The following is a 26,089-nucleotide window of genomic DNA, read 5'->3' as shown; positions in this document are numbered from 1 at the left end:
ATAGACATAGATAGACCCTTTCTTGTGATGATGAAGTGCTAATTTTTACTCGAAGCATCTAGTGAAATTTTCCTGCATCTGTATAAGTTATGAAACTACATCCTGGGAGTTGTTTACTTTCAGCCATGTCATTATTTCTAGTAAAAGATCAGTTCTTCCTGGAAGCTGCTGCTTCTATTTGGCTAGTTGTAGTTCTAGCTGTATTATTCTGACTTGATAATTAAATTGCTTTGTTCTTACCTTTGAACCTTTAAAAGAGAATTGCTTATTCTTGATTCTATAATTACTTGAGTGTCCTCATTCAGATTCGACTGTGTTAAACAATAAAACCATTTGCAGTTTGACTCGAGAATGCACTTAAATAAATCAGTTGTCATTTTACAGCTCTTAAACATTTTGTCCTTCTGTGATACTATTTTTCCACTTCTGGCAACTTTTTTTCGATTAGCATTGCCAAAGTCCAAATAATTTGTCTTCATTCAGAACAACAACTGTTCATTTTGGTAGTAGCAAAAGCTTTTTCTGTTTACTTAGAAGCTGTTAATTTTACTTTTGCTGTAGAGTTGATCCTGTGAAGTATGATCTCAAGCAGTCTAAGCCTTTTTTTACCTTTTGACTCCATAGTTCTGAGCTTTGACAGTATGAGAACTGGGTTGAGAAGTACTGCAGAAAAGGAAAAAAAAAAAATTTGCTTTGTCATTCTGGCTTGCTCAATCAATACAGATTGAATAGAGATGGATGATATCCTTTGATCAGTTGAAACTGTTGTTTTGGGGAATGGATGGGAGCCCTGCACAGCAGTAACTTGTGGTTCTTTTGAAGTGAGAAGGCCTAAGTTATTGGAATGGTAATGACAGCAGAAGTATTGAAGGAGACTGGCTGTGCTACAAGAGCAGAAAATACAGTAATTAAGAGAGGCTTCAGTTACTTTTCAGTGGAGTGGGTGAAGGTTACACTTATGCATGATGCTGAGAAGACAACTGCTTTGTGGAACAGTTAGAGAACTCGCAAGAGAAACTGTTTTTTATTTGATTCTATGTGAGATCAGGTTCAAAATCTTACTGCTGAAAGATGCTCTGACAGAAACTATGATCTTTCCAAGGCATTAAAGCACAGATAAGTTGCTACAGGAATGTTTCATTTCAAAAAAGGAAATTACATCGAAATGAAAGAGTTTATTAAAAGAAAACATATGGAATTTCACTTCCAAAACCAAAACATTTGTGGCTAGTATGGGGATTTATTATAAACAGAATATTGGAGTTTTAAAACAAATACTAAAATCTGTCAGGAAAAAAAAAAGTATGGCTAAGTGACAGTATGAAGGAGACTACTAAAACATGTTATTATGCAAAAAGCTGAACTTACCAGAATTTTTATCCTTTTATAGTTGCCTCATTTGAATAAGTTAAATGTAAATACACAATAGTATAGTTCAAATAAACTTTGAGAAACAGCTTGCAAATTCATCACTAATAATACATCATTTTTTCAAATGCTTTGGGAGTCAAAAGCTTGCCAACTCCTGTAAGACCTTTTGATGATCAAGGTGTGAAGGACTATTGAGGGGAGATGCAACTCTTTGTAAATAGTTAAACACACAGTTACTCTAGGGAATCTTGGAAAGGTTGCCTATTGCCATTTCAGAGTCTTTGTTTATGAAATCAAGACAGAGGATCTATTTCAGCTGAAGACATTGTAGGATAAACTAGCAAAATAAACAGTAAGAAAATACTAGGGCCAGTAGCATACACACGAAATCAAGGATGAAGGAGTAGAATCATAACATGACCATGCAACTTCCTCCTTAGTGGTATTCAGTAGCATGCTGCTGTAAAAAGATCCAGGGACTATCTGAAGTAGGAGAGCTGCTCTGGACATAGTGGATTAAATAGAATAGAATGTAATATTTATACACCTGATAATACTTCTTCAGTGTGACTTTCATAGATATTTTTGTTATATCTTACAATCTTGTAAGTTGTTCAAAGAAACTAGTGGAGATCCAGTTGACTCAGTGTACTTGAATTTCCAAAGCAGTCATTATGATCACTTGCCAATAGTTCTTTAATAAACTAAGCTGTCTTGAGAAAAGTTCTGGGTACTGAACCTGAAGATGAAAATGAATGGTCACTTCTTTCTTCAAAGGTCGCTTATAACCTAGTCACTATGGAAGACAGGCTACTGGGCTAGATGCATCTTACGGTTGTTAATTTGCCATTTTTAGTGCTGTACTATTAGATTAAAAAACCCACTGGTGGTTTTGGATGTAAGCAATATAAATCAACAAAATAATCTTTACTGTTAAATACTTAAGTTTTGTTTTATGTTATGTGGTTCCCTTAAACTTTTGTTTTGTTAGTATCAACATTTTTTTAATAGAGCATCCCTTCCTTCAAAGCCGATTTAAATTAACTCATGTACTTTTATTCTTATTTCTCCTAATAAATTGAACGATTGGTTCACTTAAAAATTTTCAAATTTTTCTAGGAGATTCATGATTCCACAATTTCTTTATTAAAAACATCTGTCAGCCCTGAAAAAAGTACTGCTGGTCAGATAATCAGGACAGTACATATTGATGAAATGCTTTGCTGTCAAGATACCAAAATAGTGAGCTGTTACCAGGATTTAGACTTGACAACATGGGGATACAGAGAAAAAAATCTGTCAGTAGAGGCAAAAAACCTGAAGGATGGTGAAAAGAATAAAGCTAATCCCCTTAAAAGAAAGCAAAATGTGCCTGTGTGTTCAGAGAAAACAAGAAGACCGTCTATAAAGACCTACGCATCTTCATGTGAAAGAAGATACAACTGTACTTCTGGAAAAACAGAGTCTCCTGAAAATTGTCCTTATGATATCACGAGTCTGGGATGTGAAGAAAGAAGAGAATTGCTTGCAACTATAGAACAGGCAGTGGCTTTTGTAACTACTATGATATTTCAAGATGGTTCTTCACAGCTCAACTCGGAGCAGGTTAGTGAATGATGTGTTTTGTTTAGAGTTGGTTTTGAAGAACCATTTGAACTGTGCATGTGACTGTAAACACAAAAGCATGTTCATTGGGAGCCTAGAATCTGGACCAGTTTTGTGGATTGCTTACCAAAATATAAATGTAAAATGAGGTAAGCCTTTATACTTCTGACTAGATCTTATTTTTAGTTACCAAGTACAACTTAAAAACCCCAAAACAAAAAACACCTGCTTGGGCTAAACAGGCATTTGTATACTTAAAGTGAGACTGAATTAATGTTTTTTCTGCTTTTTACTGTCTGTCATTGGATGTTTGTTTCAAGGCTGAAATGCTTGCATGCTCCTCTGTGTCAGTGCTGTATGCAATAACTCTAGTGTACATAATAGGTTTCATATTGTAAAATATTTGGGAAATTTTCTTTATAGGATTGCATAAAATCTGTCGGAGGAAACACTATTGTAATTACACTTAACAGGTCCTAACCTCATCAGTAAAAGGAGTTGTTGTGTTAGTGAAGAATCAGACTGATCTTCTTTGCCCTCCCAGCTACCTACCAACTGACTATACTTGGAATGCTGCTAATGAAAATGACAAATTAATTTATTTAAAAGCTGAATGGTCATCTCTTTGGGAACAAGAACAGCAGGCTCACAAGAAATTTGCTTGGTGAGAGTACATAGGAATAAATACTGGTTTGCTTCATATATGCTTTTTAGCAACAGTGATGTTGGTTACATGGCACAGGCTTAAAGCTGATTGAATTTCCTATTAGCTGTATTAGTTCTGTGTCAAGCCTGGTATAACACAAATCAAAAAAGGATAGGCTGTTCCTTTGGGCTCAGCATATCACTAACTGCAGCTCTGCAGAAGTAGGTTGGGATTCTGGTAGAATCTGTTTACGTTCACCTAGAAATCCTTTATGAACAGCTTACAGCTATATGGCACCAAAAAATATGATTCATCCAGGTTTATCTTTCTTGTATCTATCTTCTATTGCCTCAACTACATTTCTTATCTAGTACATTTTTTATGGATGTTATTATGGTAAACCTCCTTTTTGAAATCTGCTAATATTTTTAATTTTTCAGGCACAATAGGCTTTTTAATCACTTTTGAGATCCCAAATGAAGTTTTCCTAATATTCAGTAATAATGGTACATCAAAATTACAGGATGATTTTTTTTAAGTAAATGCTTTATGTATCTGTTTAATAGTTGGACTAAATTTTTAGAAAGGTTGGATTGTTTTAAAATTCCAGATAATATAGCCAAAATCAATTTTTAATCCTTACTATTAACTCTGAAATAGCATCCCATAAAGGGAGAAATGAGAACTGAATCTGATTCTTAGATGTAATAGTTGCATGTTAAAACTTCATTAGAATATTTTATGACTTTCAGTAATAACTGCTTTATTGTAAACAGCTGAATTTGGGTTATTTAATTACAAAGCATTAATTTTCAAGATGTTGGACTTTGTTGTTAGTTGGATCTGCTGCTGCTTCACTGTGACTTGAAACATCATTTCACTTACCTATACTACTCCAGCTATAATACTGGAATTATATGGCAACTAGTTTAATAACTTGTTAGTTTGAATATAGGTGGTTCTGAATTGAGAACAACGTATCAATAAAGCATGTACATATGAACAGTAAAAACTGAATAATAAACAAGTTGAATAAGTGTATTAGCATTTAGGTGAAACCTATAGGTAATTATTAGTTGCGAGAATAGTGCTGTTACCTAATAGATCTAGATTGTATACAATAATACCTTATGATCTACACAATTTCTAATACATACAAAAACTTGATACTTTTGTTTCATGCCGCCAAAGATAAATAAACTTGAAAGCTCTATAAAAAATTATTTTCCTATATTGCCCAAAATAGATCTTATTACCCCACAAATAATTAGTAAAATTGGTATACTAATGTATATAATTGGTAAAATCTATTTAAAGTAGGATGGATGTGGAAACTATAGCCATTTTCAAAAGGAATGGAAAAATGTGACAAAGATGAAGCATTCTGGATTTAAATAGTGTCTTAACACTAGGCAATTATGGCAATTTAGATTGTCTAGTAACTTTTAAATCATTATTTAATGAATACTGTATTAACTCAGAAGCCTCTGTGATCTTATGTGGGTATATTAAAGTATTACAGGGATGCCAGTTGCTGTTTTGAATTAAAATTGCATTTAATTTTGAGTGTCAAATAAGGATTTGTTTTCTTTATGAATGCACGATAAGGCATATCTGCTAGGATATTTATTATGGAATAAAGCTTGAGGTATTATTGAATTGAGAATTTAATATTCAGATAATGTATTCTGTTCTTACAAGAATAAAGAAATGTCTTGTGTTAACTGTTTAGTATTAGGTACTAATTAAATCTCTAAATAGATTCACTAAATCTATTAGCAATATACTGTGTGTTAATGAACTACTTCTGTGCAGGCAAGTGTTGTTTCAAATGCTACATCGCAAAGTTCCGATTGTTTGCTTCAATGCAAAAGATTTCCTGAGGACTGTACTTCAAATTTTTGGTAATGAAATTAGCTGGAAACAAGGTAAATAATCTAAACTATGATCTAATCCTATAATCTCTGTGCTTTTGATGTTTCTGTTAAAATTGCTAGATTGGTGGTTAAGTAATATATTGGAAAACTGAGTTTTAGTACTGTGGAAAAAAAACAGCCCTTCTTGGGGGAGGTTGTGACCAGAGGCTTGGCATGTCGAGGTGATGTATTTCTTCTCAGGGTAGGAGTCAAATCATTGAATGATTTAAGGATAGCTTCCAGTGGAAACAAAAGCTCCCAACACAGTACTGACTATAGCTGAAAAGGTCACACTGCTTCTTGTTTCACGTTCCCTGGAAAAACTTTCTCTACTCAAGAGGAGAGACTAAAATAAATTCTAGAGGTGCTCATAGTTGTCAGAATTAGGCATCACTTGAATGGGTCCTTGTTATTTTGATAGGAACAAATAAGACTCCTTTGTATGGATTTAAAAGCAACTACAAAGAGAAGATACAAGATGTAAATATAATGAGTTTTTTTTTCTTGGTTCTTTGTATTGGATTTTGCTGAGAAAATTATGAAAATAAGTGTGACCTTTGAGGAAGGACTCCCTCTATGCAGTCTTCAGCTTGTGTTCAGCATCTGAAACATTTAATCAGTAAATCACAGTAAACTGGTGATGATTTAGATTCTGGTGTGAAGATCTACACAAAAGACAGCATTGGGAATGGGAAAGGGGGGGAGAAACATCATGATGGTACTGACACTAGTGACAGTTTTATAACCTGTGCACACAGGAAATACTAGATCTAGGTTAGATCCTATCTGATGCATAAGATTTGAATATGAAGTTTCTAGTATCCAAAAGAATTCCTGTCTAGGTTTTTTTTAAACTTTGGAAGTTGATTATTTCTGCTATGGTAGAAAAACTTAAACCAAAACCCCATAAAACCTCTGCCTTTTTAAAGGTAGAAAATCCCATCATTGTAAATCAATCAAACACTGAAATTTGTCTGTCGTATTGACAGCGATCACTTGAATGATTGCACTCATTCCCAAACTAGTGTACTAACCAGTGGAATACATTTGGATACATGAGCCCTGGCTAGTAAAATATGGCACTTTGTCATTGGGATTCACTAATGTTTTGGAGCAGGAGGAGGAAGGACTTGAGAACCATTTCACAGTCATGAGGAAAGTGTGTTTTTATCAGCACAGACTCTTCATCCCAGTTTGACCCTGTTTTTGCTTCATTCCTTTCAGCTTTGTTCTGTTTCAGTTCCATATGTGCTGCCTTCTCACCTTGAAGGGGTCATCCTTTTTTCAGGACTGAATTGGTGGCTATAACTCATCATTGTTACCCTCAACTTGGGTGAAAATTTTAGTTGGGGAGGCAGGGATGGATGAGTCAGTGGAGGATTTGATTCTTTATCCTTTTTCAGCTAGAGACTGTCTTGTGCTCATTGTAAATAGAGATATGAGAAAAGTATCCTTGAGGTATCTCAGAGACTATTTGGTAGCAGGATTCTCTTCTTCCATGTATCCTTGGTAAGATGTAGTTGTTATTATTAGAAAAATCAGTGTTTATTTCATGCAGTCTTCACATGAGCTTGTGAATGTCCAGCATCTCACTAGGCAGAGCCTTCCTGCAGCCTCTGGGCATTTTCCAGCAGCCATCAACTGTCAAGTGTTACTGCCCATCAGTGAGGCCAAGTTGCTTAGTCTGCCTTTTCACAGTGCATCATTTGAGTTCATGGCAAATGTGTCTGTTACAGTTGTCAAAGTTTCATTTAATCCCTGTAGAGATTACTTTCTGCTGAAAGAGCAGTGGAAATTCTGTGGATACATCCAAAGTTTGGTTTTGGAGTCGATGCAGAGTTTGACATACTTTCTTAAACGGTACAATTCCAAGGCTAAGAGTGTCCTTCCAATCGCAGAAAGACTTTTAGTGGTACTTTCAGGAGGGTATCCTTGAGACAATTTTTGAGGCTGTTTCTTAGCATCTGTTGGCTTTTGAGGTGAATAGCTGTTTGCAGTCAGAGAATAGGATAGTGAGCTACATAAAATCCTGGTGTCAGACCATGCAAATGAAGTACTTTTCAGTTATCTGGCCACTCCAGCAGAGCTCAAGCTGATTGAGGGGCAAGACATTTTCCCTAGCATCTGCTGAGCATCCTCATCAGGTTCTTTTCAGCAGCAGTGGTTTCTGTGGAGGTAAATAAGCCTGGTTCTCTTTAGAATAGTCTTGCAGCTGTAACTTGCATTATGGACATTTAAGTTTGCTTCCAGGTAACTGGGTCTTTAAAGTTGTGTGTCATGGAGTGCTCTATCAATGCACTTATGGGTTGGCATTTGAAGTTACTTAGGGGTTACTAAAGAAGATACTTACATCTATCTTTGAATATATCACAAAGCATTCTAGTTACTAGTTTCTCTCTGCTCTTCTTTGTAGTACTACAGTACATACATTGAGATTGTAGTTAAAAAGCTCCATCCTGTGTATCTACGTTTACATGAAAGTACAGTGCAAGCACATATGATCTTATAGGACAAAAAGTTCTGATTTTTGGGAACAGTGCATTATGCACCCATATGTGAATTCATATACACATTAAGGATCCCAGAATTCTGATTGCTAGGAAGTAAATCTTCTCTCCCCTGACACCCAAGAGCAATTTTGTGGATATCACTCAAGTTAACAGCAACAACAAAACTGTACCAGAGGGGGAGACAAGAAAAACTTCAATATGAAATTTTTCAGTGATAAGAGAGACCTTTACAGTGAATCTTGAGAACCAAAGGTTTACTCACATTTTAAAACCTGAAAAAAAGTAATGAAAATGCAACAAAAAAGCCACAAAAACCCTCTTCAAAAATATTCAATATTGAACTTCTATGTAGTCATGAAATTAACCATTTATTAGAGCTGTGAATTCAATATTTAACATTTTTATAGTGTAAATACTTGTCTATTTATAATGTATCTCTACAGGAAAGTGGGCAAAACTTTAGAGGTATTTCTTGGTATGGGAGGTAATTGAAATATTTTGATTGTCAGAAATAATTTATTTTTGTAGTTGCTGATAGTGTCGTGTTAGATCCAAGGATTGCAGCATGGCTGATAAACCCCAGCGACACAGTTCCCTCTTTTGAACGTTTAATACAGAAGTATTTTGAAAAGCCTTTTTCTATGGGAATTGTAAATAGAGATACCAGCACTTTGGGAAACACATCAGTAAGTAGTTTGTTTTAAGTTGTTTATGGTTGGGTTAAAAGGGGAAGGGAATGAAACAATTGCTTTTGCTTACAAAATACTGCAAAAAAAAAAATTATAGATAATGCTTTTCTAATGGAAGAAAATTATTTTATTACTGCCACTTGTTGGAAATCTGATTTTAAAGGGGGAAATTGAAGGGTTAACAGCATTCTACTGAGATGGGATCATATTCTCCAGGAACAGCTGTAAAATTCTGCTTCAAAACCAAAAAGTTCAGTAACAGTATTAATGTATGATCTGATCTTTTTTCTTTCCACCTCCCTGCAAACTGATTTTCAACTTTCCTTTTCAAAATGCCTAGTGCCTTGTTCTCTAATTCCTGTGAACTTGTAGCCTATATTTAGTTAATTGTAATTAACAATTTTGCTGAATCTCACAGCTGGTGGACACCACATCATAGGCTGAGGAACAGTAGGGAGTCAAATCTAAACCTTCAAGCATGTGTATGAAAAATCTGTGAGTTTTTATTCTCAGTAAGAGAAAATGTATGATGAACTTTTAAGTTATTTACAGCATTATAGAAATGTCTTACTGCCTGTTGAAACATTTACTGAATGTTACAGAGTTTGGTATTTGTATTTTGGGCCATGGTGATCTACTCTGCACACATTAGCTGTCAGAGGTAGTTTGAATTATAAAAATAGATATGCAGCAACCTAAATGATGGTGGTTTTGAAACCTTTTGCTTTTCAGAGGCCTTGCTTGTTCAGACACAAGTATCATAACATGATTATAGTGCTTCTAGGATACAAATCCACAGATGTCAAGTCGGCTTAGACCATGGGCAGAGGTCAGTTGTGTCAGCACATACCCATCAATGTAGACATTCCCGAGAAAAAACAGAGCCAGTTTACTTTAAAACACTAGCCGTAAACTGCAACTGTTCAGAAGCTACTTCACAAATTAAGCAATTAGAGTAGGGAATGGACAGGCAAACAGGCAGAAGCTATAAACTGTTGGTTATTTCTATATATGGTGTCCCCTCCTGTGACTCAGCATCCTTAATCTTCTCTGTTTCCTTAGCCTGACTCAGTCTTTTGTTCTTCATAGATCACACCTATTCTTAGTTATCATTTCTCAACTTTGTTATCCGGATTCCCATCTCTGAGTTCAATATTGAAGTCTTCCTTCCTTCCTGCCTTACTTCAGGTCTAGTTTGTTTCCTTGCCCCAGTCATGTCCAGTGCTTTTATGCCGACTTGTTCACCCAAGTCCCAGTTAATGCCTCCCTCTAACATCCTGTGATTATTCCCCCCATTCCTTATGCAATTAATTTGTTCCCTGGACTCTCCCAATTGCTTTTTGGCTCAGTGAGTCCCAGTTCTTCCTGTGAAACCTAGCTCTTTGCCAGATTTCTCTCTTCATCCTTCTTGTTCTGTCTTTAATGGTAGGTTCCTGACGGTTGTCTGCACTCCCAGAGGGATCCATGCTAGATGATATTTCCTGTTTTGTGCCCCACTACTTCAGTTAAGCTCCCTCTGTATTGTGCTAGTTTTGTCCACCTGGCATAGTGCTTGGAATGACTGCTATTTTACTCTGAGGCCCTCTACAAGGAACCAAGCCCTTGCCATACACCTCTTAGTATAGAATATGTGCTACTTGTTCCCTGTCTGTATATTTGATGCTGTTCCAAAAGGCTCAGTAAAAGGGGTCGTAGTCCATAGATCTTGAAACTTTATTGAAACAGGTGCTAAAATTGTTCTTGTCATTGCTTCATTTGCTGATGAGTGATCTTGGTGTCAGTTGAAGCCTGTCACTGGGCATACTTCCACCTCCAGAATGGGATCAAGTTGTCTGCTGAAAGCGTAGTATTTCATAGACAGCTCTTTTGTTCCAGAACCAGTGGGTATGGACTGTCTTCTTGGGGACAGGCTGATGGCTTTTCACTGGAGTATGGGCCTGCTTAAATTAATCTGTTTGGGGTAGAGAGAAGCCCTCACTGATGGGACTAGACTATTATAAAACAAGGATGACCACCAGTGGGTCTAGATATTTCAGCTTTGAAGAGAGCCTTCTCATCCTGCCTTCAAGGGCCTACTGTTTCTCAGTCTTGCAGTGCTCAAGTCTGCTGTAGGCTGAGGGGAGGCCTGTACAGTAGATAACCATATTGTCTACTCACAGATGACCAACACTAACAGTGCTGAAGTTGTATAGACTAATATACATCTGCCCTTGAGCAGATTGGGAACTTGCATGTGCTGTCAGTGGAATTCATTATCCCATTTTAACTCTTTCCTGCTGCTGGGGCTTTGCTGGGACAAAATTCCCACTAACAAACATCAGCTTATGCAGAATCTGTTTAATTTTATCTGCTGTTATCTTGAGTCATGTGGTCATTTCAAGATAAAAACAATCATGGTCTAGGCTCAAGCATGTTCTGAATGACTGCAACACTAGTGCCCCTTTTTTATGGTATATGGCAGGAAAATGTGTCTACAGCAAAGATTATCCAAAAACTCAGGTAATTCTGTTTTAGCATGAAACATAACTTCTTGTAACTACTAGGTGTCTCCGACGCTTCTGTTATCCTCGGCACTTCTTTTAAAAATTAGTTGGACCAGTATAATACAGTTCCTGTGATGGTTCTTCCCCAGCTGTGTACCAGAATGCAGGCCTCTGTAGCAATAATGTGTTATAATTTGTCTTAATAAACTAATTTTCAGTCAGTTCTGGTTCTATTGTGTTTGTTCAGCAACAAGTAATTTGGATTCCTTCTGCATTCTGTTTGGATTGAATAATGGATGAAGCATTGCTCTTGTCAGTCTGCATCTGCTATAATGCTTTGGTTCCAGACTTCTGTTTTTCTTCAAATAATGGGGCTTGTTTTACAAACAGTAGGCCAAAATCGTGAGTTTTGTGTACAAGGCAGGTTTTTATACACTGTTTGGAGGATGGATTATGTTTACCTGTTGATTTACAGCTGACTTTTACACTGAGAGGTGTTATGGCTTAACCCCAGCTGGCAACTGAGCCCCATGTAGCTGCTCACTCACTCCCCCCAGTGGGATGGGGGATAGAATGAGAAGGGTGAAAGTAAGAAAACTTGTGGATAGAGATAAAGTCAGTTTAATAGGTGAAACAAAAGCCATGTGTGCAAGCAAACCAAGAAATTAATTCAATTCTTCCCATCGGCAGGCCAGGGGTTCAGCCATCTGCAGGCATGCCAGGCTCCCTCATGTGTAACAGGTACTTGGGAAGACAAACACCATCGCTCCAAATGTCCCCCCTTCCTCATTCCCACAGGTTTATATGCTGAGCATGATGTCATATGGTGTGGGATACCCCTTGGGTCAGCTGTCCCAGCTGTGCACCCCCAGACTACTGACTGGTGGGGAGGGGTGAGAGGCAGAAAAAGCCTTGACTCTGTCAGCACTACTCAACAGTATCTAAAACATCCCTGTGTTATCAACACTGTTTCCAGCACAAATCCAAACCATAGCCCCATACCAACTACTATGAAGAAAATTAACTCTATCCCAACCAAAGCCAACACGTGAGGGCACAGGATCAAGTATTTAGATGTGCTGGTGTCTCAGTCCATGCCTACCCTCACTCTCTAGAAACGCAACCAGGAGCTTCTGAGAGTCATCCTGAAGACAAGGGGTAGATAGTGGAATCTAACTCAGGGAGCAATTCCTGCAAAAGACCCTGTTCAGGTGGAAAAGGGTGTCCAGAGATACCTTCTCTCAAACTTAAAGGGTTCTTACCTCCATGAAGAGAGAGTAGGATCCTCCACCATCCATTAATCTTTATATGAATATAATTTTTTAATTTTAGAAAAATCCTTAATTTGGACATCTGTTCAGGTTATATAGACCCTCCTTTAGAAAGGATTTTTAAGATTTCCCAACCACTTTGATTAATTTTACCCGCTTTTGCTTCAAAATAACTACTGTTCTATCTGGAGACATTAAAAGCTCTAAAGGATCATAGTATACTGGTATCAGGGCCGTTGTTAAGAAAATATTCTTGGAAACTATTTCAGTGGCAATCTTTCTGGTTTAGTCCATAATTCATAGTTTAATGACATCCAGTTTAGTAGAGTGGTATCACATTACATCACTCTTCCAGATGATAGAATTGTGGTCTTGTTCTTTACAAAATACTAGGTGTTTCATTCAAATGGAAGCATTGTCTTAATTTTCTATACTATCTTAGAGGATAGTGTAAATCTGATAACAAGTAGAAACATCCTTTCTTTCCTTCTCATCACAGAAGGACCAAAGGAAAGATTCTGAATATATCAAATAAACCCCATGAAACTGTGCAATGGGCAGCAAATTCAGATTTGGTAGCATGATTTCTGAGAACTTACTCTGTTAAGGAAAATGCTTTCTAGCTCAGTTTGAGTGGAGAAAGTAGAATGTGTTTGTTTTGGAGCAGATTTCTTCTCCCAACTGTAGGTATTTCATGAGACCAGTAAGGTGAGAAACCTGTAGAATAGGAGCAGGTCTGTAGAGGAAAGAGAGGCTTCTGCAGATCATAGCATGAGAGCCCCTCGTAGTGATTCTGTTTATAAAAACTGTTGTGTTCTCCTCCTTCATATTCTTCTAAACTAAATAAACCTTATTAATCTCTTTCTCTGTAAGTCAGGTTTTCTAAGCTGACTATTATTTTTGGTTCTCTTATCAGCCTATCTGATATTTCTTGATGTCTTTCATAAAGTATTATGGCCAAGTTGCCCCCATACTTCAGCTATATCATCATAAGTATTTATTAACATAGAGTAAATGCCTCTTTTTACCCAAACAACTCTTAGCTTAGTTTCACTTTTACATAAAAAAAACAAGAACTATCATAACATGTCATAATGAATTCCACATAATCTGTTGTCCTGCTTCCAGCAGAGACCAGTATGTGATTCTTGGGGAAGAGATATGGACAGGCAAGTGCATAACTTTAGTCCTGTGGAATGCTGTCCTAGGTTCTATGATTTGTGGCCAGGAATTTTACAGGGCAGTGCTAGCATTTTTGCACTTAATGCCTTGGATGTAAATTTATTCCATAATTTTGGTTGTTCAGCTGTCATTGAAGATACAGGCTGAAGGAAAGAAAATCTACATCTGCAGCATTTCTCTCATTCCTATCTTTCCTCGCAGGAATTTATCAATTGTTAACATTTTGTGTATTAGCTTGATAAATGTAATAGGTTGATATTAAGTTTATTTTAAGTGGCTGTGTTCTTGGAGCTAACAATCATATTGTCAGTGTCTGTATGCATTTCAAAATGGTCTTCTATCCACCTGAATGTGGTGATATGCTCTGTGCAGAATATCTCTGGAACAGAAGGGAAGGAACTGAATAGTTCAGGCACAGAAGAGTGGCAGTACTGATAGGAGATAGTAAATTGCAAGGAATTTTTTCTCATTTTACAAGTAGTAATAAAATTCTGACGCCAATGTCAAAAGCATTGATTGTAGTGATACTATTTCTCCATGCTTGGTCTGTACAAAATGTAAATAAAGGAACAGGTGAAATCTTGAATATTCAGGATCTGTACTGCTCTGTTCATGAATTGTGTTTGTCAGAGGTCTAAGAACATTGCTAAAATGTTAAATATAACAGGAGAGATACAGAAAAATATGTTGTTTAATCCCTTTTAAAATAGCATTTTAAATATTTTTAAGCTGGCATTAAAACTATTGGTGTTTTTAAAATTTATATTAGGATCAAAACATAGGTGTCAACTTGGAGAAGCTTTATAATGTGATGATGGACCTTGTTCATGATTTACAGGTAAGATATAAAAAGTAGTTAGATATAACTATAATGAATTGAAGAGAGTTAGTGATGTGTTTCTCATTCAAATCAGAATCTCTGCTGGAGTTAAACAGAAAGCTCCAGTCCTTACTGGTGTATAGTGCTAGTCAACATTTAAAATAAAGTTGCCTATCAAATTTGTCATTTTTTTTCCAGAAGATGAAAATGGTTAGTCTCAAGGTTAATCTTCAGAAGAAACTTCTCCTCTGCAACAGTCAACTAAATATTTAAATGAAGATTCTAAGAAAGGGAAATGTTTGGAGTATTGTGACCTTTTGGTATCTTTAAGCTATATGAAACAGTCTAAAAAGTGTTAAGAGTTAGAACAGAGTGTAGCTGGATTTTTTTTGATGCATTGCTTGGGTACAAAAACTCTCAGCATATCTTTTGCTCTAGGTTGTTTTAGCCTGACACTGGTCAAACGCTGAAACAGGCTTCCTAGAGAGGTGGTCAATGCCTCAATCCTGTCAAATGTTTAAGAGCTACTAGGACAATCCTGTAACTTTTGGTCAGCCCTGAAGTGTCTAGGAAGTTGGACTAGATGATTGTTGTAGGTCTCTTCCAAGTGAACTATTTTATTCCATTTTAGCCTTTATTACAGTTCAGAATGCATCTCAGGAAGTCTTTTAATGTTTTTTGTGTGTGTGTTTGTTTTCTCCCTGTAATCATATACCTGGAAAAGTGTCACAATTTAGGGATATCCTCAGGTTCTGGTGGAAGGTATGTTGTAGAGTTCTAGGGGTTTTGAAATTGATGGTATCAAGTGTAGGTCTTAAAGCATTAGTTGATGAAGCCATATTAATCTGGATTTCTAAGCAGCCAGCAATATGATGAAACAATCTGTGAAGGCAGGCAACAGGGAAACACCAAAGGCACAGAAGTACCAAAGACACAGAAACACTGAGCGCCAGCCTATAGGAGGAGTTTTTAGACAAGTACTGTTGTCCAATTACTTCAGTGGTTGAAGAAAAAACAGGCCTCCTGTTCTTTGATAGGGTCATGTTGGGTACATGACCCTATCATCTTTTATTTTCTTCCTAATGAAAATAAAGTTATGAATTCTAAATGGTTGCTTAATTGTTCAAGTGAATAAAGAAAAAGGGGTAACTGATGTTCTATTACAGTGGAACTTGCTCTAAAAATAAACCATTTGGAAAAATGGGGTATGTGTATTTCTTTATTACTATTCCTGTACAAAATGATTACTATTAAAAAATGTATTGCTGTTCCCCTCAAAATGAAGTGATAATGGGCTACAGTATTTAGATACTATAATTCACACTAAGTAGTATTTCATTCCACAGACAGTGTTGTCGTGTAAAAAGGGATTATACAGAAAGTTAAATACTGCTTACTGGAAATCAGATCCACATAGTGACAATATTGTATGCTTTAAGATTAAAATTGGCTGGTACTGAAGAATTTATTTGTATCTTGCTTTACAGGTTCAAGGTTTGTGGAAATTATTTTGCACATTAGAGCTTCCACTTATCAAAATTCTGGCAGGTATGAAAGTTCACTTCAAAATATGAATCTTCACTGTTTTTACACAGCTGCTGACTACGCTCAAGTAGAATGTTATACCTCAGAATAGTAAATGTTATTTTAGCCTCATAACAGCTGTGTGAGTTTAAGTTTCCATTTTACAGTCTAAGAAGCATATAAATCGAAATTGTCAGTTGTAAGTGTTCTCAGCATATAATTGTATTTACAGTGATGGAAACACACAAAATACATGTGAACAAACAAGAACTGAAAAAAACATCAGAGATTCTGGGGGTAAACTTTGTCTTTATTTTTTCTTTTGGAAATTGTATAGCGTTTTGCTTTTACTGAGGATAACTGATTAAAAAGATGAGGAATCTTTTTGCTTTGTTGTGTTTTACATGACAGTTTGGAGTTTCTTTTATTATGATTATTATAATAAATATAACTAATGATATTTTCATTTTAGAATACTTCCATGTTTATTTAGGCAAGCAAAAAGACTTCTGCTTCATTAGCCTTGCCTCAGAACTGAGATTGCTTTGCAAAATTCACAGTCGGTTTAGGTTATGTGTTGTAGAGTAAAAATTGTAATGGCTCTTTCTGAACCTACAGTTATCAGTAATAATATTCCTGAGAAGTGATAGATATTTCTCTCTCTCTTTGTAAATAAAACACTCTACAACTTACATGTTCTGAGAGTTCTAAATTTGCCATTTCCCCATGGATAAAAATAGCTGCAAGAGGATACTATTTTGTAGCATAAAATCTGACTAGATAATCATAATGGTCTGACAGATTATTAATTTATCATAATAATTTGCATATCTCTGTTTGTCACACATCTCTATAGTCTTCAGTAACATAATTTATTTTCCCACAAATTTTGGTACTTTTTACTACAGTAAAACCCATTCCCAGAGCATGAAGAAATACAGGTTAAAGAGTATATAACCAATCTACTAAACCAAATGTTGATAGCCAGCAATGATTACGCATTATCAAGTACCCTATCTTTAGCTAGAAGTCCAGTATACCTGTTAACCTAGGAAGTAGGAGATACTGAAGAAAATTATAATATAAACAGAATAATTCTGATGTACTGATTTATAGTTGCGACTCAAAGAGCTTGAACAGGAAGCTCATCAGGTTGCTGGAGAACGATTCCTTTTGACCAGCAGCAGTCAACTCAGAGAGGTAATATTTATGCTCCTATTATTATATAAGTTGTAAATTCTGTGTTATTGATACAGAAGAATTATAAAGCATACAAAATTGTCCTTACAACTTCAGAATATTTTTCTTCGATATTAATTATCTATTTTTCTTATTTTAACAGGGGATATATCAGTTTTTCATAAATCTAGCAATGTGGGATAATCTGTATTGGAACATATTTACATAAATTATGCATATTATTTTAGTAAACACACTACTTTTTCAATAGCTCAAAATAAAGATCTGATCCTTTCAATTCTGAGTTAGATTTCTTTTCTGCAGTATGCTCTGTTTTCCTTGAAATCTGTTTTCTAGACTTAAGGTCAGGCACCAAATAATTTTCCTTTCTGTTTCAGCACTTGAAACACTGAAAACTCTTATGTGTTTTTTCTTACTATAGGTACTATTTGAAAAGTTAAAACTGCATGCACTGTGTGAGAAAGTTCACAGAACTGAAATACAGCAACTTGTGTCCACCTCAGAAGTTGTGGTAAGATGGGGAAGGGTTTTAAAACCATCTGCATGATTTAGGAAAACTTCTAAGTTATATTCCAGTGAAATTGTTATTTGTTTAAAGTTTTCCTAACAATCTTGATTTATTTTTGTGTTGTACTAATCACATTTCATTTACTTATGCCAGAAATTAAAGTTGCAGCCCATGATGGGGAAAACCAAACTAGCTACTAAAGATAACTTTAGCTATAAACCAGGGTTAAAAACTTTAGCACCAACATGCATGTATGACCGTGTTCCTCAAAGGAGGGAGTCTTTCTTACTGGTCAGATTTTGGTGGCTCGATATGACTGACTGATTGGGTGATAGAGACCAGTGGTGAAAGAAAACAACATTAATGTAAAATCTGTTGGTGAAGGAAATAGCAATCCAGACTCTCTCTTTGCCATCAGGAGACTTGGGCTAAAAACATGTTGTCATCTTCTTAGAACATTTAATTCATTTATTCATGCTAGGTAGAGAGGCATGTAGGAAATTATTTGATATCTGTGGTTTGAATTGAGAGTTGTCACTTTTTTTGTATAGTCCAGTGTTTTACTTGTGTACCTGAATTTTCCTCAGGCTTTTTTTTTTCCCCTCTGTGGAGATGCTTGTCTTCAGTAAGAGCTGTTGCATTTGAAGTCAGATCTGCAGGATCTTGATAGAATCTTGTTCCTTTAGAGCAATAATAACCAAACAGTTTAGATAATTTGATATACCTATACAAGAGATCAAATCTACCTTCAGATTCAGTGCAATAATATTATGTATATGAACATTCTCCAGTTCTTTCTTCTGTTAGTGTTGGAGCAGATAATTTTCAGCAATACAGATGTTCATTTATGATCACACACAAGTGCAGATACCTGTTAAAAACATTTGTCTCAAATCGATGAAGTCAGGACCAAACTGCAGACTTCTTGGTAACTTGAGGCAAATGTGGATGCCTCTTCCTTTTCACAGACTCACAGAATTATTTAAGATGGAAAAGACCTTTAGAATCATTGAGTCCAACCGTTAACCTAACACAGACAAGTTCACCACTAAACCATGTCCTTAAGTGTCACATCTACACATCTTTTAAATACCTCCAGGGATGGAGACTCAACCACTTTCCCAGGCAGCCTGTTCCAGTGCTTGACAACCCTTTCAGTGAAGAAATTTTTCCTAATATCCAATCTAAAACTCCCCTGGCACAACCTGAGGCTGTTTCCACTTGCCCTATTGCTCATTACTTAGGAGAAGAGACTGACACTGATCTCGCTACAACCTCCTTTCAAGTAACTGTAGAGAGCAGTAAGGTCTCCTCTCAGCCTCCTTTTTCTTCAGACTAAACCACCCCAGTTCCCTCAGCCACTCCTCACAGGACTTGTGTTCTAGACCCTTCACCAGTTTCACTGCTCTTCTTTGGACATGCTCCAGCACCTCAATGTCTTGTAGTGAGGGGCCCAAAACTGAACACAGGAATTGAGTGCAGAGTGCAAGGGGGATGATCACTTCTCTAGTCTTGCTGGCCACACTATTTCTGATACAAGCCAGGATGCCATTGGCCTTCTTGACCACCTGGACACACTACTGGATCATATTCAGCCAGCTCTTGACCAACACCTCCAGGTCCTTTTCTGTCAGGCAGCTTTCCAGGCACTCCTCCCCAAGCCTGTAGCATTGCATGCGGTTGTTGTGACTCAAATACAGGACCTGGCACTTGGACTTTTTGAGGCTCATACAATCGGCCCTGGCTCATCGATCCAGCCTGTCCAGGTCCCTCTGTAGAGCCTTTCTGCCCTCAAGCAGATTAACACTGCACTCAGTGTCATCTGCAAATTTACTGAGGGTGCACTTGATCACCTTATCCAGATCATTAATGGATTATTTTGTTAAGATAATAACAGTAATTGAATTTCTCCTTAGAGAAGAATCCTCTGTGTGGCTGCACCTGTTTCTGATTTGGTGCCACAATTGTATTGCTCTAGTTTACATGGGACTCACACCATTGCTGAGAATGAACACCTCTGGGTAAGGTAGAAAAGTAGTATTTGTTTCTCATGTGTGAAAGAGGAAATTCAACTTTTGGACCAAGTGGCTGAACTACCGGATATGATTTTTGAGGTGAAGTCAACAGTATAACCATAAAACCCACACACAACTCAAGGAGAAGAAGGTTTCATAGATCAAATATGTAATCTTGGACAGTGACAGAGAGCCTTGGGAGATGGGAGGGATCAGTGGCATAAAATGCATTTCATCTTTTTGTGGGAGCATAAGACTTGTTGCAGTAATCAAAGCAATGCTTTCATTTAGTCCAGTGCTCTCTTTTCAACAACTGCTGAGACTTGGTTATTTAGAGAAAGGTAGGCTGAAACCTTCCAATAGATAAGTACTACATAATTAATTAATCTTTTCATGGTAGCAAGAAAAAAACTTATGCTTTTAAATGTCCATTATTGTACAGTTGCATCTATTTTTTACACCGAACTGTTGTAGTTCCAGATATTTTTGTTGTACTTATAAATATGCAATCTCTATTTTAATAATTTCATTCTTAACAATTTTTTATGGCAATTTACAGTCATAGTGATTTGAAATATGCTTTATTTTATTGCTTTTGAATTTTACAATTTCAGTTTTTCTTGAAGGTCCCCTGGAACTTGTATTAGGGGACAAACAGAAGAAATTCTCCTGTCGGGTTTTTTGTGTGTGTATAAATATGTATGTGTATGTATATGTATTACTTTGTATACTTTTATCATGTTCTCTCTTGCAATGATGCTGTCTAGCACAAAAAATAAAGGACCATAAGTAGCTCCCCACCCTATGCCCGAGCATTTTCAAAGTTGTTGTGGAATAGTTTTTATGCCTCCATGTTTTTTGTCCCTGTCTGGAACAGGAAGGGAAATGAACTGGGAGAATGTAATATCCAGCCCTCCTGCTGAAAGCAGGAAGGAAGGCTTACTTGGGCCTAGGGTGAGACTGCTTGAGGGACACAATTCTTTTAGTATATTGTCCATTCAGCTTGTTGGGAAAATTTCTTTCTCCAAAACTTACTGTGTTAAGATGTTAAATAATGTAACTTAACAATAAAGTTTACCAGTAATTCATATTCTTTATTTTGCAGCTAAATAAGTTGCAAGATCTTCATCCTTTGCCTAAAATAATTTTAGAATACCGTCAGGTGAGCTGATATTTTTCACATAATGTAGTTTCACTGAAGCAAAATTAGCAAGAAAGATAACATATTCACAGCTAAATAAATAAAAAGTTGTCTCTAATGTAAATTCATTCAAATTCTCATTTAAATTTTGATGTAGGTTTTCTTAAGAGTTTTTAAATTTAATGTTATACTTCTGTTTTGCACTGTTAGTTTATAGCTAGCAAACAACTATTGCAAAAACAACTGGAAAACTTTGCTGTTAAATATGTCTAGTGCTATAAAGCACACTTGTAGAGCAAAACATTTATTTTTGAGTTCTGAAGAAATATTCTGCAGAAAGTGAAGGAGATAACTAGTTAGGGGGTTTTTAGGTGATGAGCCTCCTGAAAATCCAAATGACCTACTTAGTCTGCTCTCACACTTTAATGTTTGAGTTTTCAGTGGATGAGTTTCCAAGATCTAAAACCAAAAAAAGTGGCTGGGGGTTATTTTTGTGGGCATGTGGTTTTTTGTGTCGTTTATTGACCTGGGGATATAAAATGTAAAAGAATAAATTCCAACTTGCTAATATCTGCAAAGACTTGGCTTTAGGGTATAACCAAGCACTTACCTAACTTATGCTGACAGATCAAGCTATTAGTGAGTATACATCCATTATTTACTAAGATAAAAGTGTCTTTTAAAAAAAGTCTACAAAACAAGTTAATATGCATTTGGAAATTGAAATCTTTAATTTGAAAATTTCTTAGTTTTATAAATAAGCATTTATCTAAACTTTTATCTAATTTAGGTTCATAAGATGAAGTCAACTTATGTGGATGGACTACGAACGTGCATGAGAAAGGTAGAAATACAAAAAGTAGTCTGTAATATATGGTATTTAAAATAAATAATAAAAAGATGTGAAATGATGGCAGGGTTTAAGAACTTTATGAAAAATTATAGAAGTGTTTATTTTTTATTTTGTAGTCCTGGTTGCAGTGAGTTTTTACTATTGATACTTACATTCAACAAAATTTAGATATATGTCTTCATCCTTTTATTTTGGGGGATTTTTACTTGACTACAGGGATTTATTTCCTCTACATGGAATCAGACAGGAACTGTGACTGGCAGACTTTCAGCCAAACATCCAGTAAGTGAGCCTATTAGAAGACTTACATTTTAATTAGAATTTTAAAATAATATTATTTATATTCTTTATATGAAATACGTAGTATTTTTAACATCAATGAAATGTTCATTTTCATCTAAGTATAGCAGTTGCCATATTTTATGTAAATGGTGGACAGAAAAAGCTTATTAAATGGGCGTTTTGCTGTAGAACATTTATTCTTATGAATATTTTCTGTTATCTTTGGATCAGAATTTAATATTATTACCTGAAGTTTACCTGAAGCAGAGGGATAGAATTGTGAGCCAGGCATGGACCCTCTAGACTTCCACTGAATACTTCTTAGTAATGAATTCCTGGTGTTTATCAGCCACTCCTTGTAAAGGGTTGGTGAGATCTGGAAGGTACCCTGGGTTTTATGGGAAAAAAAAAAAAAAAAAAAAAAAAAAGCTCTTTTCCTCTGGAATTTGGCTTCAGGCCTCTTAGCAGTGAAGAGCTAAACTAGTCATGCTGTTGCTTTGAAAGTCTTGCCAGAAGCTTACATGTCTGAGACACTTGGGTTCTTTGTGCTTCCTCTCTTGTCTTCAGCTATAGTGATCTCCATGTACATGCTTGTGGCTGGAATGTGTTTTATTTGACTTTCTGGACTGCTTGAGGCTTGGTTGGGGTTTTTATTGTCAAAGTGGCCCTTTTAAGGGCATATTTTAATATGTTTTATTATATATTTTTATTTGGAGTTTAGGAAGCATACTGGCCTTTGATGGTAGGGACTGGTGAGACCTTTTGTGTTCCACTACTCTCGCAGCCCATGGTTGCATAGCTGAGTGTACAGGACCTGCTGTGGGAGGAAACAGGACTGCAGACTGCTTCAGGGGCTCAAGGCATAGGCAGGAGAATAGCAGTAGAAAAGAGTCACTGCCTACCTGCCGAAATCTTCTGTTTGGTTTAATCGTGGCCTTTCTTAGCAAAGACCTGACCCCTGGCCCTGTGGGAGGGAGGGAATAGATGCAGAACTGAGACTTGGCTCATGAAGGCTAGAGGGAATCCACAAGGCTGTTGTCCTTCTAACTTGTCCCCAAAAGTATTGTCAGTTCTTAACCATGCAAATTTTGGTACTGCTTAGCCTTAAACTTCATGGGTACAAATGGCATTAGAAGCTTTCTGTAGTCTTGGGAGAAAGGCCATGGTCTTCCACAGTTCTATCTAGGAGTAAAGCTGTTAGACATAACAGTTATGTTGTGACCATTTCGCAGGGGTGAGCTCAGATGGCTCCCTGCAAGTCCTGACTGGTATGGTGACATTGAGAGTTCTGGCAGAAACCTGTCCTGGGAGGTTCTCATCCTCACAATACTGGTGACTTCCTTAGCTCTTCTTTTACCTGTCTTCACATGTTGTGTTTCATTTATGTCTTCCTACCCTCATGGTACTTATTTCCATACGATCTCTCATCAAACAATTTATAGGAAGTGCTTGTGATTTACTGAGTAAAAACCAGCGTCTAGATTCTGAGTTAACAATGGAATGGAGGAGTGTTACTGCTGCTCCCACTTCTCATACACCCAGATGGGGGAAAGTGATGGGAGAGAATAGGAAAGATGATCATGAAGGTCACAGTTTGCTAAATATTCTGATGTGATGCACAGGAATTTACGAGTCAGAGCTGAACAGACATCTGCCTTGAACAATCACATACAACACAAGGTGACCTTGCCCCATCATGCTAAAAATGACACAAAATCTATTTTTCTTAAAGGTTGTTTTTCTCAAAAAGAATACTGCTAAAGTTAGCATCCAGGGTTGCCTAAGGCTGGCTTTTCCTTATAAGGAAAAATATTGGCATGCCTTTTTTTGTGTGAGATGTTTATGGAATTTATACCATCTGTTTCTGAATCATTTATTGATACAGAAGATATACTGCAGTGCCCAGTTACTTTACTAAGTGTTAAAGGATTAGAAAGATTCATGCCAGAAATCATAAATATTGTAGATATTTTTGCAGTTACTATGATGTTATGTCAAATTTTAGCTGAATATTTGCTGAGGTATTTTATTTTAACTGTGTTTTGAAATGCTTTGAGGAGTGATTGAAGCAAAATATAACTTTAAATCACATAAAGTGAGAAGACAAATAGAAAAAGCATCCCATTTGCTGCAGTGATTGTGGGAGATGGGTTCCAAACAAAGGTTTCTTTATCTTTCATTTGTTTTGTAAAGGTAATGAATCTATCTGTCCTCTTTCCTTTAAGGCGTTAAATAGAGTCCGGGATTTACTCTCATAGGTTTAAGGGGAAATGACCAGACATTAGGTACAGAGCAGCACTTATTTTTCAGATAAACTGTTCTGTCATCTTCTTTAAGACAAAGTCACATCTGATGTATGGATGATATATATTTTTAGCTTTATGTGGGTTTCTCTCAATAGATAAGCTTATTCACATGAATTTTTATTACTTCCGTGTTGCAGCAATTTAGAGGGGATTTCTTGGTATAACTTCAGTGGCTCTCCATGTATACATCTATTTTAGTTTAACTCTGCACTCCATTTCTTCTCATTTGGTTTGTTGTTCTACAATATGTGTGATGCATAATTAATGCATTTTTCACAAATAATGAAGTATTATATAATAATATAGTACATCATTAAACAGGGACACATTTGGTATTGTAGTCTCCTGCTATAGCATTGTAACTGTCTATTTGCTACTCCATGAGAATCTGCATAGCTGAAACCTAAACAATGTAAAACCTAAAATTCTCAGTCAAGTTATTTTGTAATATATCCATAGGCTAGTTATTTTTTCCACTCTGTGATGGATTGCTTATGAGTATTAGGGGAAGTTAATTAGGTTTATTATTTGAATATGTTATTTTAAATTATTTTTTGTATAAATATACTAGTCTTGTCTCCATTAGAAAACTCCTTTATTATATTGCTCATAGATAACTTTCCTATTAAATATATTTATTACATTTCCAAGGACCTAGTTTATGTTTTCCAAATGTACCTTGAAATACCACTTTCTAGCTTCTCACCCTTTACAGCAAAAGTAAGTCATGACAGAGGTAGAAAGACATAAAGCCAATTAAGATTAAGCCTCTTTCAGAATGAACAGAGAGAAAACCAAACTTGAGATGTAAAGATTGCATGTAATTGAATGTTATAATTTGGTTTAAGATGTAAACTTCAGTGCTAGAATCAGATATTTTGTATTAAGGTTTCTTTCCTCCAGGCTTCTGCAGCAGAGAGAACTGAAATGCTACTAATGAGTTTACACTTCTATACTTCTGAAGATGTTGGTATCATCAAACTAAAAAGCATAAAGTGGTGGGCTTCAGGGGGATTTTCCTTCCTTTTAGTAACAAAAAGTTATGCTGAAGATAAATACAATTTTTTGATTTACCAGACCAAGTGAAAAAAAAATAAAAGGTTTCCTATTACTCCCCAGGAAAAATTTTTTTACCAGCTTGTCCAAAAAGGCAAAGAAATAAAATAATTTAACCTGTCAATCAAAGAAGCACATTAACCTTTAATGTCGAAGCAGGAATGTAATTTGAAAGAGAAATTAATTAGGGTATGTTAAATGTTAATGTGGTCAAAGAAGGACCATAAAAAAATCTGAAATATTGAATATACCTCAGTCTCTCCAACAGATAAAACTAATATGTTCTGATAGTGAATGCATGACAGAGAATTGCATGCTTGTTTATTAGAAAATGTGTGTTACTAATAGTGCTTGGATTATGAATAATAAATTACCTATCTGGTATTCATTCTAATGGGAGAGACAATCTCTCGAAATAGAGGCCCTTCAGCAATTGCCATCAAAAATGAGCCAGTTCTGTCAGTTAACTTAGCAACCAGTTTTTCTGATTATCCACACTGTATCCGTATTACTTGGCTTCTGCGCTGTTTTCTGGAGTGAATGGACTAATTCTGAGATAAAACTCAAATGTAGTTTGGGAATAGTTTGGGGATTATGGACAGTGTGGATGAGATGCTGTCTGTCTCCCTTTCATAACACTATCCCAATAGGTTTTACATCCTTAGCATGGCCACAAGCACACACCAAGCAAGGCAGGCTGTCAGAACCATG

General features: G+C 36.1%; 1 protein-coding gene across 1 annotated transcript in view; it reads left to right on the top strand.

Moving 5' to 3' along the window:
- POLN (DNA polymerase nu) overlaps positions 1-26,089 on the top strand; it is a 108,678-nt gene that overhangs the window by 6,424 nt on the left and 76,165 nt on the right. The window contains exons 3-14 of the mRNA XM_026846762.1: positions 2,491-2,976; positions 3,450-3,640; positions 5,438-5,550; positions 8,577-8,734; positions 14,443-14,511; positions 15,981-16,041; positions 16,250-16,314; positions 17,134-17,217; positions 17,639-17,728; positions 20,846-20,902; positions 21,672-21,725; positions 21,951-22,016. Of these exons, the coding sequence (XP_026702563.1) occupies positions 2,491-2,976; positions 3,450-3,640; positions 5,438-5,550; positions 8,577-8,734; positions 14,443-14,511; positions 15,981-16,041; positions 16,250-16,314; positions 17,134-17,217; positions 17,639-17,728; positions 20,846-20,902; positions 21,672-21,725; positions 21,951-22,016 (1,494 nt within the window). The remainder of the gene's footprint in view (positions 1-2,490; positions 2,977-3,449; positions 3,641-5,437; positions 5,551-8,576; positions 8,735-14,442; positions 14,512-15,980; positions 16,042-16,249; positions 16,315-17,133; positions 17,218-17,638; positions 17,729-20,845; positions 20,903-21,671; positions 21,726-21,950; positions 22,017-26,089) is intronic.

The sequence above is a fragment of the Athene cunicularia genome (genome assembly GCF_003259725.1).
Source record: "Athene cunicularia isolate RWA chromosome 4 unlocalized genomic scaffold, athCun1 chr4_part1, whole genome shotgun sequence".
NCBI lineage: Eukaryota > Metazoa > Chordata > Aves > Strigiformes > Strigidae > Athene > Athene cunicularia.
This window is presented reverse-complemented; position numbering and strand designations above follow the sequence as displayed.